The 16,146-nt window shown below is 36.9% G+C and overlaps 1 protein-coding gene across 15 annotated transcripts in view; it reads left to right on the top strand.

Annotated features, from left to right (window-relative positions):
- Positions 1 to 16,146, top strand: part of UBE2U (ubiquitin conjugating enzyme E2 U) — a 72,273-nt gene that overhangs the window by 9,796 nt on the left and 46,331 nt on the right. For 10 of the 15 annotated variants that reach the window (XR_014808090.1, XR_014808089.1, XM_084964847.1 and 7 more), the window contains exons 4-5: positions 1,222 to 1,319; positions 6,792 to 6,912. The exons of 2 other annotated variants lie outside the window; for them this stretch is intronic. Coding sequence is in view for 11 of the 13 variants with exons in the window: in XM_084964847.1 (XP_084820973.1) it covers positions 1,222 to 1,319; positions 6,792 to 6,912 (219 nt within the window). In the remaining 2 variants the exon portion in view is untranslated. The remainder of the gene's footprint in view (positions 1 to 1,221; positions 1,320 to 6,791; positions 6,913 to 16,146) is intronic. 3 more of the 15 variants (XM_084964846.1, XM_084964849.1, XM_084964851.1) reach the window with 2 other exon arrangements.

Here is a 16,146-nt window from a genome sequence, read left to right as displayed (position 1 = left end):
TTTTTATACTTTTTTTTTTTTTTTTTGTCTTTTTAAGGCTGCACCTGTGGCATATGGAAGTCGATTCAGGGCTACAGTTGCCGCCACAGCCACAGCATCACCAGATTCAAGCCACATCTGCTACCTACACCACAGCTCATGGCAACGCCAGATCCTTAACCCACTGAGTGGGGCCGGGGATCGAAACTGTGTCCTCATGGATGCTCGTCAGATTCGTTTCCGCTGAGCCACTCTGGGAACTCCTGTACCATTTCTCGATCATCTTTTTTTTTCACCACTGAGTCATAATTTCACTTTTGGTGTACAACAATTTTAATTCAGACTAGGATTTGTTTCTAAATTTGCTTATCTCATTGTTTAATCTTGTGTCCCAGTGCTCTGTGACAGTTATTGTAGTTTTACAATACAATGAGTTAAAGACCCCTCTTTTCACCTTTTCGAAATTTTCTTCCTGATCAGATTGTGGTGATGGTTGTACAACTATAAATATAATAAAAAGTTTTACCTTTTTATTGTAAAATTGTTCTATTGGAGTATAAATGTTTTTCTCATTTAACAAAAATTATTTCTTCATTAATAAATGTATCATTAATAGTGATAGCCATCATTTTTTGAGGATCCACTATATGCTAAGTACCCTGTTCCTTGAAGATAGATACTTTAATTATATCCCCATTTCATGTATTAGGCAAGTGAGAACTAGAGGGTAAAGTTTTTTTTTTTTTAATTTTTAATTTTTGTTCTTTTTGGGGCCGCACCACGGCATATGGAAGTCCCCAGGCTAGGGGTCAAATCGGAGCTGTAGCCGCTGGCCTATGCCACAGCCACGGCAATGCCAGATCCATGCCGCATCTGCGACCAATACCATAGCTCACACTGGATCCTTAACCCACTGAGTGAGGTCAGGGATCAAACCTGTGTCCTCATGGATACTAGTCAGATTTGTTTCCACTGAGCCATGACAGGAACTCCTAGAGGATAAAGTTAATTGCTCAATGTCACATACCTGATAGGCAGAGGCGTCAACAGTCAAATTTGTGTGTATCTGACACCCAAATCCATGTTCTTGACAGCAGCCCCCCAATAACTGTCACATTCATTACAAATAATTTTCCTGATTTCTCATTTGCTTTCTAACTTTGCCTATCATATGTTGATGTTCATAAGTTTACATAATAATTTTGTTATATGTGTCAATATTAAACTATTATTTTGATACAGTAGACCCATACACTGGCCGGCCTTGTATAGATTTTTTGGACAACCCTCGTAAGTGGAATAGAAACTATACATTGAGCAGCATCTTACTTACCCTCCAGGTAAGAATAGATTAATATAATGCTCTCTTAATACTTGAATTACCCCAGTTATTCAAAGTATAAGGAATCAAATATACACCGCATATTTAAATATTTAAAGGGTTTGCGTAAGCTTATATAAATCAATAGCATTTCTACATCAAGCCTGTAAAATGGAATTTGAATCATCAAGACTCTTATTTTTAAAGTGAAATTGATAGTTTAGGTCCTTCCCCACCAAAGAATATGTATTTTATAAAAGAAGAAAAGAACTGTTTGGATGGTTTCAATTCTGGAAATACAGTCTTAGGTTTGCTTTTGGCTCCAAACTTCACTTTATAATATTGAACAGGCCTCTTAGATCTTTTCTCATTCGTGAGCCTTGCCTTCCTCAGAGAGGTGAATCGAGAGACTACAGCATAAAATGTTCAGCTTTATCCTTTGTTGCTGACATTGTTAGCGACTCACTTTTATAAGTTTTCATATCAAACCCAATGAACACGAACCAGGAATTTCCTCCTCTTTTCAGATAGATGCCTGTTTCTAGAATGCACCCTTTACCTCCTGGATCCATGGTCTTTAGAAGAATCCTCAGTGTTGTGTTATTCCCGACCCTCAAAGAGCCTCCCTTCTCATCCTACCTGAAATGCTAAAATAAATGATTTCAATGGCACTTGCTTGGACCACTCCCATCTGGCCCAGCAAGATTCTGTCCATGGACCGACTCATCATTAATCACATCTGGAGATAAACTACTGCATTTTGATTATCTGGAATACCTGGAGTATAAAATATTCCGGCTTAATTGAATTTTCTCAGTAGCATAGAACTATATAACACACACGTTCCATCTCTCCCATTTCTTTCTTTCTCTTTTCTTTTTAGGGCCACTCTTGTGGCATATGGAAGTTCCCAGGCTAGGGAGTCAAAGCCAAGCTTCAGCTGCCAACCAACACCACAGCCACAGCAACACTGGCTCCAAGTTGCATCTGTGACCTAAGCTGCAGCTTGCAGCAGTTAACCCACTGAGTGAGGCCAGGGATCAAACCTGCATCCTCATGGACACTATGTCGTGTTCTTAACCCACTGAGCCACAATGGGAACTCCTCCCATTTCTAATTTTTGAAAATGAAATAAAACTGACCATTGATTTTCTAGTCATCTTGGTATGCTGAGTAAAATTTAGCATTTTTTAAAATTCAGTGTTCAATTTATTCATTCACTCATTCTGCAAATCTGTATTGAGCCAGATGTACCAGTGCCAGGCCAGGTCTGGGAGAGAGATTTGAGCAAAAACCCTGAGGAAGTAAGTGGGCATAATATGCAAATTTGTGGTTGATCTTTCGGATTTCTTCAAACTGAGTCATCCTATCTCTTCCACCTAAATAGGACCTGCCTTAAAGATAATAAAAATGAATGCTCTCAAAAATGTAACAAGTGAGGGTAAACCAGAATGAAATGGTGGACATTTGAATTGCAGCATAATTTCATAAAAGGTAAATTGGGGGCTGCAAGTCCACCTTGCTTGGCTTCACATCTTGGTTCTGCTTCTTAATCCGTTTGCACTATTGGACAGGTTTCTTCTCAATGCCTCTGTTTCTTCATCAATAAAACAAGGCTCTTAGCAACTACCTCATATAGTTTATGAGGACTAAATGAGTGAATACAGAACCATGAGTGGTCCAAGAAAATAAATCAGTAAAACCTAGTTAATATTTTGATCTTAATTTTAACCAGTAATATAAAGTGGCAACTAACTGTTACCATATACATCATGGAAAGCCAGTAGATTACACAGTTGTTGTTTTTTTAATAGATTTATTAAACAAATATACATCCATTAGAGGAGATTTTTATGATGATGGAAAGGAAAAGAAATCGTTGATAATCATAAAGAAAATTCCTTACCCTATTGTTATTAGCATTTTCTTCTGAGCTTTTCTCCTGTGTTTTGGTTTAAAATCTTCAGTTCCACATTTCCTACAGGGTCAAGTCCAAATTTTGTTGCCTGACAAATGATTTACTTCTCCTCACACCTGGGCTTTAGACTCTTCCAAACACATCGTGCCATCCCACTCCTGTTTATATCTTCAAGCTTTTCTTCACTCACAGTGCTTAGTTCAATTCAGGTGAAAAGGCATTTAGAGAGTTCTAAACTTTAAAGGTGGAAACCCCAGTCAGCCTTGGACCTTAAAAAGTGCTTGGTCCCATTCCCCTTCTGACTTGCAACCCACTTTCTTCTCCCTTTCTCGGTCTGTCCGGAAAGCAGCTTCTTACATTTTAAGAGGGAGATAATGGAAAAAAAGAAAAATCATAAAATAAAAAAATTTTTTAATTAAGTAAATAAAATTAGGTGTGTTTTAAAAAAATTAAAAAAGAGTCAGATCAAATGAACCCTCCTCTGGGATGTCCTTGCTGATTTCCTTTCCTAGGTGAAATTAATGGCTTTGGTTGTTGGGGGAAGGGGAGCTTCCTCTGAGACCCACCCAGTAAGGGCTACCCAAAGCAAATCTCCATCAGAGCACTGTAATGCCGTAACACACATGCTCTTTCATTATCTGTCTTTCTCTATTGAACTACAAGCTTTCTGAGTTCAAGAAACAAGTCTAATTCATGTGGGAGGTACTAAGTAACATGATTGAAGCCACAAATCTGGATTTTTTACATCATTACAATGATGGTATATTTATGTACAAATTACATAGCCTATTTCTTTTTCACTTAATATTTTATCTCAAGTAATTTCCAGATTGTTATAGTTAATTTTTTTTTCTTTTTACGGCCCCACCTGTGGCACATGGAAGTTCCCAGGCTAAGGGTCAAATTGAGCCACAGCAACATCAGATCTGAGCCACACCTGTGACCTATGCTGCAGTTTGAGGCAACACCAGATCCTTAACCCAGTGAGCGAGGCCAAGGATAGAACTTGCCATCTTCACTGATGCTATGTTAGGTTCTTAACCTGCTAAGCCACAACAGGAACTCCCAGTTAATATTTTTATGGCTACTTAATAGTCCTTTGAAGGTCAGTGCTGCCCCCAAAAGCGTTCAGCTCTTATGGAAATGTACAATATCTGTGCTGTCCAATATAGTAGCCACTAGTCTCATGTTCAGTACTGAGCACTCGAAATGCGGCTAGTGTAACTAAGGAACTGAGCTTTTCATTTTATTTAATATTAAGTAATTTAACTTAGACTGATTTCTGACTACAATCTTTTGAGTAAGAGGTGAGACATTTGTAATCATCACACTGTTATCCAAGGAAGTGATACTTGAAATGGTGTTTAAAATATTATAAAATCTAAATATGCTAATCATCTCCTCCTAAAATTTTTCCAATCTTAATTTCTTCAGAAAGTTGTGCTTCCATATATAATGCAAGAGTAAATATCATAGAAGAAATTTCATCCATAGAAGAAATTGGCAATGGGCTTTAACGAATATTATAAAATATAGACATTGGTACAGTTGGTATTGATGCTTCAAATTTTTGTGTTTATCCTCTGGCTGGCCTTTCATGTTATTTCATCCTATCACATGGCCAATTTAAAGGTAGAATTAAAAAAAAATTTTTTTTACTATTTTTAGCAGAGTCTTATTTGCACACTTTAATATAGTCCTCATGTTTTTGTTCTTTAAAAATCTTTAAATATACTGAATACCTTGTGTGCATGTTATATGAGCGGTAGGTAAATGCAAAGACTTGAATAAACTTTACCAAATGTGCCTCTCTGAGTAAGATTATCTCTCCAGCCAAAGACCAAAACTTGCTCTTCAAGCTGTTTCATCTGCTTCACACCTGCTTTGAAAGATAAATGTAATCCACATTGAATCCCTTATTAAGCAATTATAATATTCCTGGAAATATAGCCAAATGTATTTTCCAAATAGGAAAAAAAAACCAGCAGAAAATTCTTGTTGCCTTTGAAATAGCAGATGCCAAATATCAGATGCTTTCATTAGTGAAAGATTGCCTTTATTTCCATGACTCTTAACCCACAATAACCCCCATTGACCTGTACCTACACTTAGACATTCTGGTAGTTATTATTTTGGCTGTATTTTATTATCTAGTTTGTATGTTATAGTGTAAGAGTCACTATACTGAATTATTACATATTTAAAATTTGAGCTAATATTCATTTTGAGATGCCAACTAATAAATAAGATCATGGTCCAGCAGAACTGTTAAGATGTGGTTATTGCTGGTCACCTGTTTTGTCCAGATGTCCAGATACTATTGTAGGCAGAATTTTGAAGATGTCCCCTCCCCCCAAGAGTCCCATCCTCTGGTTATTCAAAGACTAATTTGGCTGTGAAGGAACTTAGCAGATGGAATTATGGTTCCTAACCAGCTCTCCTTGAAATAGAAAGGTTATCCTGAATTATGCAAGGGAGCCCAAGGTAATTGCATGAGCCCTTGATGGTAGAAGAGGAAAACAGAAGCGTCACTCAGAGAAATTCAGTAAAGAAAGAGAAAGGAGGGAGTTCCTGCTGTGGCTCAGCAGGTTACAAACCCTACCAGTGTCCATGGGAAAAAAAAAGAGTAAAGACAGGAGAGGTCCAAGCATGAGGATGAGGATTTTACCTTTCCCTCTGAGATGCAGGGATTCACGTGTAAGGTCTGGCAAGAGACATCTCAGGGCTGTAGGCAGCCCCCAGTTAACTGCCAACAAAGAAACAGGAAACTCACTCCTACAAATACTGAATTTAGGAACTGAATTCAGCCGACAAACAACCTGAATTATTGGGGAGGCATATTCTTCCCAGAACCTCTGATAAGAGCCCAGGCAGCTGACACTTTGATTTCAGTCTTCTTAAATCTGGAAGAGAGAAACCAGCCCAAGCAACTCCGACTTCCTACCTATAGAAATGTGAGATTCTAAGTCTGTATTGTTTTAGACATTGAATTTGTGCCAATTTGTTACTACAGCAGTAGAAACCTACTACAGATAGCAAATTAATCATTCAGTGATCTGGAGGGATCTTAAACTGTATGCAAGCTTTTTTTTTTTGCTTTTTAAGGCTGCACCCATGGCATATGGAGTTTCCCAGGCTAGGGGTCCAATTGGAGCTACAGCTGCCAGCCTACACCACAGCCACAGCAACGCAGGATCCTTAACCCACTGAGGCAGACCAGGGATCGAACCCACATCCTCATGGTTCCTAGTTGGATTCGCTTCCACTGTACCATGATGGGAACTCCAAGGTTTTAATACATTTTTTTTGTTTATCCATGATTTAGCATGATTCATAGTAAAATGTAATGTATTTTTAATGAAAATGTTTCAATGTTTACTGCTATGTTTGCATGAATATATAGTATAAAACCAAGATAGATCAAGAGTTTCTTAAGATTAGAGACCATTTCTCGTTTGTCTTTGTATACATTGCAGGTATTTAATGAATGCTTTTTGAATATTGTATGTATTGTTTTGTTTGCTTTAAGAAAAAAGTTACTTTAAAAACTTTATTCTGTGTGTTATTTTATAGGTTATGCTTTCTAATCCAGTGTTAGAAAATCCGGTGAATTTGGAAGCAGCCCAAATATTGATGAAAGATGAAACTCTGTACAGATTAATAATTCTAAGACTTTCCCGCCAGGCATTAAAATGTAAGAAGTGCCTGCTTACTGTTATTTTGCCAATTGTTAATTATTTATAGTAAGGAAATGATCTCACAAATAACTTGTATATGGGAATATTTTCTGTACCCATTTTTAGTAATGAAATCATACTAAGATCTCTCTTACTATCCCTCTTTGTCAAACCCATCAGTCTGATTCTTTTTTAAAGATTATTAAAAACTGCAAGCTTAGTAGCTTTAAATGTCATGATCATATGGACAAATGGTGGCCACTGAAACTAGTCTACCCATCATAAAGATAGGACATCAATGTTAACTCTCTGATCTAAAGTGGATACTTCTTGTCTTCACCTTTCTTACCCCAGATCTCACTGATATGGGACACCTTTTCCCTTGGTTAGCAAAATGTTCCATTTTGGTTTTCTGGAGAGTCCTCCTTCCACATATTTCTTCAAAGATCCCATGTGGAAATGACACCTGCGGCTCTTCAGTTTTTCTGCCCTTTTGACCAGGGTTTTTCTGATACCCTTGGTTTGCTCTCTCTCATCCTGCCAGCAACCTTTTCATGACTCTTAGCTCCATCACCTCTGTTGCTCCTGTGCTCTCTCTGCAGTTGGCGGAGCAGTGCTCTTGGCTCCTTGTGCCCAGAGGGGTTTGCCACAAATGAAGGCTGGGCTCCTGGTGATACAGCTCTTTGCTTTATATTTGGCCCCTCTTTTCCGCAGGGCATACTAACTGGTATGGTCACCTCTCCAATTGGCAGGCCTTGTTGTTCAGACTCACCATGCCAAACTGATCTCTCTGGTGCCTTTTCTCTCTTATGTCTGTGATCTCTTTTTCCAGTCCCTTCTAAGACCTGCCAGTCCATTAGTCAGATCTGTATAATTTGTGACCAAGTTCAGGTGCTCCTCCCCAGGGTGTCCAGGCCTGATGCAGGGCTCATCAGGCATCTTTTTCAGTATCTTCAAATATGTCATGGTTGTCCCAGAGTTCTTCAAAATCCCCTGACAGTTTTGAAGTGGGTTTGTATACCGAAGAATGGTACTGCTTCCCTCTGATCATACTGGAATACAGCAGCATCCACCTCCGTGCTCAGTATCCTTCACACGCATTAAATGTTTGTGGAATGGCTGAATGAATGATGTGCATCTCTTAACCTTTTGTTGAGCCCCACAGTACTATCATCATACAGAAATATTCTACACAAAGCTATGTCCATATTCTGGAGGATGGAAATTTAAAAACAGGTTTTAAAGAATTTTCTATGGCAAATAATTCTGTGCGATAGAATTTGGTTTTGCCCTGCAGAGAGAAGGATGAGAAGAAACCAGAAGACAGATTGGCTCTTTCTTTTCTCTTAGGCTGACGTCACCCCTCATTCCTTTCAGTTCCCCAGCATTACCATCAGACCAGACAGGAAAGCTGTCCGTGTTGCCAAAGCACCCAGCAAATGAGTGACAAAGCAAATAGTGCTTTGGCAAGTTCTCACTATAGTCTTTATTTGTGTTGCTGAAATATGTGGAAATCCAAGACAGAAAATAGTTATCATCTTGGCTGCCACCACAGCAGGACTGGAATGGTACCTACAGAGCCAGGAAGAGAATGATTTTCTGCAGCTTCATATGGGTAAAGTGCTGTGATATACAGTGGAGGCAGTTGCTATGGTGGGACATGCAGAAAACTCATTCATTCTAAATTAAATGGTAGAGTAGTATTGTGTGGATTTCTGTGAAAAATTGCATCCAATGAGAATGAATTACCAGTAAAAACTTGGGGGAAAATAAGGTCTCTACTACAATGCTGCAAGAATCAGTTCTTGGAGTTCCCTTGTGGTGCAGTGAGTTAAGGATCTGATGTTGTCATATATATTGAATATATTAATAGATCTAGAAAAATGTAGAGGAAATTATTGTCCTGTTTTTATTTTTTGATTTTTAAAAATTAAACCATAGTCAGTTTACTATGTTGTTTTAGATTCAGGGGTACAGCAAAGTGATATATATTTTTTCAGATCTTTTCCCTTCTTGGTTGTTGCAAAATATTGAGTATAGTCCTTGTTGGTTATCTATTTTATATACAGTAGCGTGTATATGTTAACCCCAAACTCTTAATTTATTGCTCTTTTCCTTTCTCCTTTGGTAAACATAAGTTTTTTATGTCTGTGAGTCTATTTCTGTTTTGTATGTAAGTTCATTTGTATCATTTTTTAAAAGATTCTACATATAAATGATATTTGATATTTGCCTTTCTCTGAATGGCTTACTTCTTAGTGCCATAATCTCTAGGTTCATCCATGTTGCTCTAAATGGCATTATTTCATTCTTTTTTATGGCTGAGTAGTATTTCACAGTCAAAATATGTATGTATTCACACACATCTTCTTCATATTCATCACATCTTCTTTATTGATTCATCTATCGATGGACATTTAAGTTGCTTCCATATCTTAGCTATTGTAAATAGTGCTGCAGTGAACACTGACGTGCATGTATCTTTTCAAATTATGATTTTCTCCAGATTTATGCCCAGGGGTGGGATTGTGGGATCATATAGTAGTTCTATATTTAGTTTTCTGAGGAATCTCCATACTGTTCTCCATAGTAGCTGTAACATTTTACATTCCCACCAATTGTGAAGAAAGGTTAATTTTCTCCACACCTTCTCCAGCATTTATTATTTGTAGACTTTTTGATGATGGCCATTCTGACCAGTGGGAGGTGATAGCTCACTGAAGTTTTGTTTTGCATTTCTCTAATAATTAGTGATATTGAACATCTTTTCCTGTGACTTTTGTCTATCCATATGTCTTCTTTAGAAAAATATCTGTTTAGATTTTTTTACCTTTTTTGATTGGGTTCTTCAGGTATTTTTGGGTTTTTTTTTTTTTTATATAAAGCTGTATGAGCTGCTTGTATATTTTGGAGATTAATGTCTTGGTCACATTGTTTGCAAATATTTTCTTCCATTCTATAGGTTGTCATTTTGTTTTGTTTATGATTTCTTTTGTTGGGTAAAAGCTTTTTATTTTAAGTCCCAGTTGCTTATTTTTGTTTTATTTTGTTTTTATTTTCCTTACTCTAGGAAGTAGATCTGAAAAGATATTCCTGCAATTTATAGCAAAGCGTGTTCTGCCTATGTTTCCTCTTAAGAGTTTTATAGTATCTGGTTTTACACTTAGGTCTTTCATCTATTTTCAGTTTGGTGTAAGAAAATGTTTTAATCTCATTCATTTACATTTAACTGTCCAGTTTTCCCAGCACCACTTATTTAAGAGACTGTCTTTTCTCCATTGTATATTATTTGCTTCCTTTGTCATAAACTTATGAATCCATAGGTGCATAGACTTATCTGAGCTTTTTATCATGTTCCATTGATCTATATTTCTGTTATTGATGATGACAACTTTGTAGTATAGCCTGAAGTCAAGGGCGTGATTCCTCAAGCCACAATTTTCTTTCTCAAAATTGCTTTGGCTATTTGGAGTCTTTTTGTTTACATAAAAATTAAAAAAATTTTTGTTCCAGTTCTCTGAAAAATACCATTGGTAATTTGATAGGGATTGCATTGAATCTATAGATTGCCTTGGGTAGTATAATCATTTTTGACAATATCGGTTCTTCTAATCCAAGAATCTTTCCATCTGTTGTGATAGAAAGATCACTGTCAAATGGTTTATCTTTTCATGTTTGTGTCATCTTTGATTTCTTTCATCAGTGTCTTATAGTTTTCAGAGTATAGGTTTTTAGGTAGGTTTATTTCTAGGTATTTTATTCTTTTTAGGTAGGTTTATTTCTAGGTATTCTTTTCAATGAGATGGTAAGTGCAATTGTTTCTTTAATTTCTCTTTCTGATCTTTTATTGTTAGTGTACAGAAATGCAAGAGACTTCTGTGTATTAATTTTGCATCCTGCAAACTTTTCTAAATTCACTGTTGAGCTCTAGTAGTATTCTGATATCATCTTTAGGATTTTGTATGTATAGTATCATGTCATCTGCAAACATTAACAGTTTTACTTCTTCTTTTCCAACTTGGATTCCTTTTATTTATTTTTTTCTGATTGCCGTGGCTAGGACTTCTAAAACTATGTTGAATAAAAGTGGTGAGAGTGAAATCTTTGTCTTGTTCCTTATCCTAGAGGAAATGCTTCCAGCTTTTCACCATTGAGTATGATGTTATCTCTGGGTTTGTCATATTTGGGCTTTATTACTTTATGATGTAGTTCCCTCTATTCCCACTTTCTGGAGAGTTTTTATCATAAATGAGTGTGGAATTTTATCAAAAGCTTTTACTGCATCTATTGAGGTGATTGTATGGTTTTCATTCTTTAATCTGTTCATGTGGTATATCACATTGATTGATTTGTAGATATTGAAGAATCCTTGCAGCTCAGGATAAATCCCACTTGATCATGGTGAATCATCCTTTTAATGTGTTGTTAAATTCAACTTACTAGTATTTTGTTGAGGATTTTTCCGTCTATGTTCCTCAGTGATATTGGTCTGTAATTTTCATTTTTGTGGTATCTTTGATTTTGGTATTAGGGTGATGGTGGCCTTATAGAATGAGCTTGGGAGTGTTCCCTCCTCTGTAAATTTTTTGCAATAATTTCCAAAGAATAAGTGTTAGTACTTCTCTCTCTCTCTCTCTTTTTTTTTTTTTTTTTTTTTGGTCTTTTTAGGGCAGCATCAGTGACATATGGAAGTTCTCAGGCAAGGGGTCAAATTGGAGCTGTAGCTGCCAGTCTATGCCACATCCACAGCAACACCAGATCCAAGCTGCGTCTGCGACCTATACCACAGCTCATGGCAACACCAGATCCAAGCTGCGTCTGTGACCTATACCACAGCTCATGGCAACACCAGATCCAAGCTGCGTCTGTGACCTATACCACAGCTCATGGCAACACCAGATCCAAGCTGCGTCTGTGACCTATACCACAGCTTATGGCAATGCCAGATCCTTAATCCACTGAGCAAGGCCAGGAATCAAACCTGCATCCTTATGGATACTAGTTGGGTTCGTTGCTCCTGCACCACCACGGGAATTCATTTTCTCTAAATTTTTGACAGAATTTGCCTGTGAAGCTCTCTGGCCCTTGACTTGCATTTGTTAGAAACCTTTTTTATAACCAACTCAGTTTTAGTACTTGTAATTGGTCTGTTCATATTTTATATTTCTTCCTGGTTCAGTCTTGAGAGATTATACTTTTCTAAGAATTTGTCCATTTCTTCTGGGTTGTCTATTTTATGGGCATATTGTTGCTTGTAGTCATCTTTTATGATCATTTGCATTTCTGTAATGTCGATAGTAGCTTCTTTTTCATTTCTAATTTTATCGATGAGTCTGGCTAAGGGATTATCACTTTTGTTTATGTTTTTAAGAACCAGCTCTTAGTTTCACTGAGCTTATCTATTTTTTTAAATCTCCATTTCATTCATTTCTACTGTGATCTTTATGATTTCTTTCCATCTACTTACTTTGGGTTTTGTCTGTTCTTCTTTTTCTAGTTGCCTTAGGTGTAAGATTAGGTTGTTTATTTGAGATTTTCCTTTTTTCCTGAGGTAGCCTTGTGTCACTATAAGCTTCCATCTTATGACTGCTTTTTCTGCATCATATAGGTTTTGGATTGTTTTGTTTTTGTTTTTATTTGGCTGTAGATATTTTTAATTTCCTTTTTGATTTCTTTGGTTATTTTTTCATTATTTAGTAGCTATTGTTTGGCCTCCATGGGTTTGCTTTTTTTTTTTTTTTTTGCAGTTTTTCCTTGTAATTGATTTCTAATCTCATAGTTTTATGTTTGGAGAAGACAATGATGTGATTTCAGTTTTCTTAAATTTACTAAGAAATTTGTGGCCCAGCATGTGATCTATCCTGAAGAATGTTTCATGTGCACTTGAAAACAATGTGTATTCTTCTGCTTTTAGATGGAATGTTCTATAAATATCTCTTAAGACTACTTCATCTAATACATCATTTAAGGCCTGTGTTTCCTTGATTTTCTCTCTGAATGATCTGTCCATTTCTGTAAGTGGGGTGTTAAAGTCCCCCACTATTATTGTGCTATTATTGATTTCTCCTTTTATAGCTGTCATTTGCCTTATATATTGAGGTGTTCCTGTGTTGGATGAATGTATATTTATAATTGTTATATCTTCATCTTAGATTGACCCCTGATTATTATGTAGTATCCTTTTTCTCTTGTAACATCTTTATTTTAAAGTCTATTTTGTTTGATAGGAGTATTGCTACTCCAGCCTTCTTTTGATTTCCATTTGCATAAAATACCTTTTTCCATCCCTTCACTTTCATTTTGTATATGTCTCTAGATCTAAAGAACATCCCTGTAGACACCGTATATATGGGTCTTTTTTTTTTTTTATCCATTCAGCCAGTCTATATCTTTTGGTTGGAGCATTTATTCCATTTACATTTAAGGTAATTATTAATATTTAGGTTCTTATTTTCATTTTATTCATTGTTTTGGATTTGTTTTTATAGGTCATTTTTCTTCCTTTCCTCTTTTGTCCTCTTCTCTTATGATTTGTTGACTGTAAAGACAGTGTTGTTTTTAGATTCCTTTTTCTTTTTGTATGTGTTTCTATTATAGATTTTTGGTTTGTGGTTACCATGAGATTTTAAAATAGAAGTACATATATTTATGTATATGATTGTTTTGAGTTGCTGATCTCTTAATTTCAAATGCATTTCAAATATCCAGCATTTGTACTCTCCTGCTCTCATGATTATTGGTTTTGATATCATATTTGTGTGTGGATAATTTCTTACCTTTACTGTATGTTTGTCTTTATTGGCAAGCAGTCCCATTTCGTAATTATCTTGTTTCCAGTTGTGGCCTTTTCTTTTCTGCCTAGAGAAGTTTCTTTAGCATTTGTTGTAAAGCTGTTTTGATAGGGCTGAATTCTTTTAGCTTTTGCTCATCTGTGAAGCTTTTGATTTCTCCATCAACTGTGAACTAGATCCTTGCTAGGTAGAATATTCTGGTTGTAGGTTTTCCCTTTTTCATCATTTTAAATATATCATTACACTCCCTTCTGGCTTGCAGAGTTTCTGCTGAAAAATCAGCTTATAACCGTATGGGAATTCCCTTGTATGTTATTTTTGCTTTTCCCCTTCGGCTTTAAAATTTTCTCTTTGTCTTTTTGTCAATTTGATCACTATGGCATGTTCCTCCTTGGATTAGTACTGTATGGGACCCTGAACTTCCTGGACTTTTGTGACTGTTTCCTTTTCCAAGTAAGAGAAGTTTTCAGCTGTTATATCTTTAAATATTATGTTAGGCCCTTTCTCTCTCTTCTCCTCTGGAACCCCCATAATGTAAATGTTAGTGTGTTTGATGTTATTCAAGAGGTATCACAAACTATTCTGATTTCTTTTTTCTTTCTTTCTTTCTTTTTTTTTTTTTTCAGGCCACACCCCTGGCATGTGGAAGTTCCCAGCCCAGGGATTGAACTCAACACCACAGCTATAACCAGAGCCACAGCAGTGGCAATGCCTGTCCTCATTTCTTTTCATTCTTTTTTCTTTATTCTGTCCCATAGCAGTCATTTCCACCACTTTATCTTCTGCTATTGATTCCTTATAGTATATTTTTCATTTCACTTAATATATTCTTCAGTTCTGTTTGGTTTCTCTTTATATTTTCTCTTTGTTAAAAACTTTTTATAACTTCTCACTCTGTATGTCTGTTTTTTTCCCCTGATTTCTTGGATCATTTTAACGATCATTACTCTGAACTTTTCTCAGGTAGATTGCCTTTCTCCACTTAACTTAGTTCTTCTGAGAGTTTATCTTGTTCCTTTGTCTAGAACATATTCTTTTGCCATCTAATTTTGTTTATAATTCTATTTGTATTTTTATAAATGTAGTAGGATAGTTACATTTCTTGACCTTGGGATATCCTATATGTCCCAGCAGTGCCCTCCCCTCTCGTCACCTAAGGGCCAGAGACCAGTTGGCCCCAGGGTAGTTTCTGACCTGTCTTTGAGGATTCTGTTCTGCAGGCTGTTTATGGTAAGTTTTCTTGCTTCTGGTGTCTTCCCTCTGGAGGATAAGGCTGGTCTAAAGGCTTATGCAGGCTTCCTGGTAGAAGGAGCTAGTGCCTGCCCACTGGTGGGTGGAGCTAGGTCTCAGCCCTATAGTGGGCAGGACTGTGTTAAGGGGTATGTCTAGAGGTGGTTGTATGCTCAGGAAGTATTTAGGTATCCTCTCTACTGATGGATGTGGCTGTGTTCCTGCCCTATTTGTTGTTTGGCCTGAGGTATCCCAGGCCTAGAGCCTACAGGCTATTGCATGGGGCCAGGCTTGGTGCCAAAATGTTAGCCTCCTAGAGAGCTCATGCCGGCAAATACTCTGTGATTCCTCCACCACCATTGTCCTTGTCCCAGAGTAAGCCAGAGCTGCCCTCCACCTCCTCTGGAGACCCTCCAAGACCAGGAGGTAGGTCTGGCCCAGAATCCTATGAAGTCACTTGCTTTTGCTCTGGATCCTGTGGTGTACAAGACTTGTTGTATGCATCCTCTAAGAGTGTAATCTCTGTTTCTCACTGTCCTATGAAGTGCCTGTAATCAAACCCCATTGGCCTTCAAAGCAAAATTCTCTGGGGGCTCCTCTTCCTGATGCCAGACCCCTGGCTGAGGAGCATGACATGGGGTTCAGGGCTCTTACTCCTGTGGGAGAATGTCTGTGATATAATTGTTCTCTAGTTTGTGATTGCCCACCTGGGGTGGGTATGGGCTTTGATAATATGAGTTTGCCCCTCCTCCTGTCTCATTGTGGGTTTTTTTTTTTTTTTATGTCTTTGGATGTAGAATATCTTTTTTGGTAACCTCCAACCTTTTTTTTTTTTAGTCAATGATTGTTCAGCAGTTATTTATTTATTTATTTATTTTGGCATTCTCATGAGAGGAGGTGAGTCCAAGGTCCTTATACTCTGCCATCTTGTATCTTCCCATCCTTCTATTATCCCATTTTTAGATAACACAAAACTAGAATAGATAGTTAATTGTATCATGAGAAACTCAAGAGGCAGCTAACTGTATCATCTCTATAGGCATTTATTTACAGCAATAACCTCAGTGCCCAGCATGGCAGTATCTGGTTGTAGGTATTGAATAAAAAAATTGAAGATTGAATTAATGGAAAAAATACATGTAAACTTAGATCCTGATTTTACTTCATAGTTTAAAAAATGCTTTCATATCCTTTTATTTATCTAATTCTCTACCTCTTCCTCAGTGAGGA

This window comes from Sus scrofa, chromosome 6 (genome assembly GCF_054392235.1).
Source record: "Sus scrofa isolate SSC_HxYL_T2T_F1_AM1 chromosome 6, Sscrofa_HxYL_maternal_Yorkshire_Landrace_v2.0, whole genome shotgun sequence".
In the NCBI taxonomy this organism is placed as follows: domain Eukaryota; kingdom Metazoa; phylum Chordata; class Mammalia; order Artiodactyla; family Suidae; genus Sus; species Sus scrofa.
This window is presented reverse-complemented; position numbering and strand designations above follow the sequence as displayed.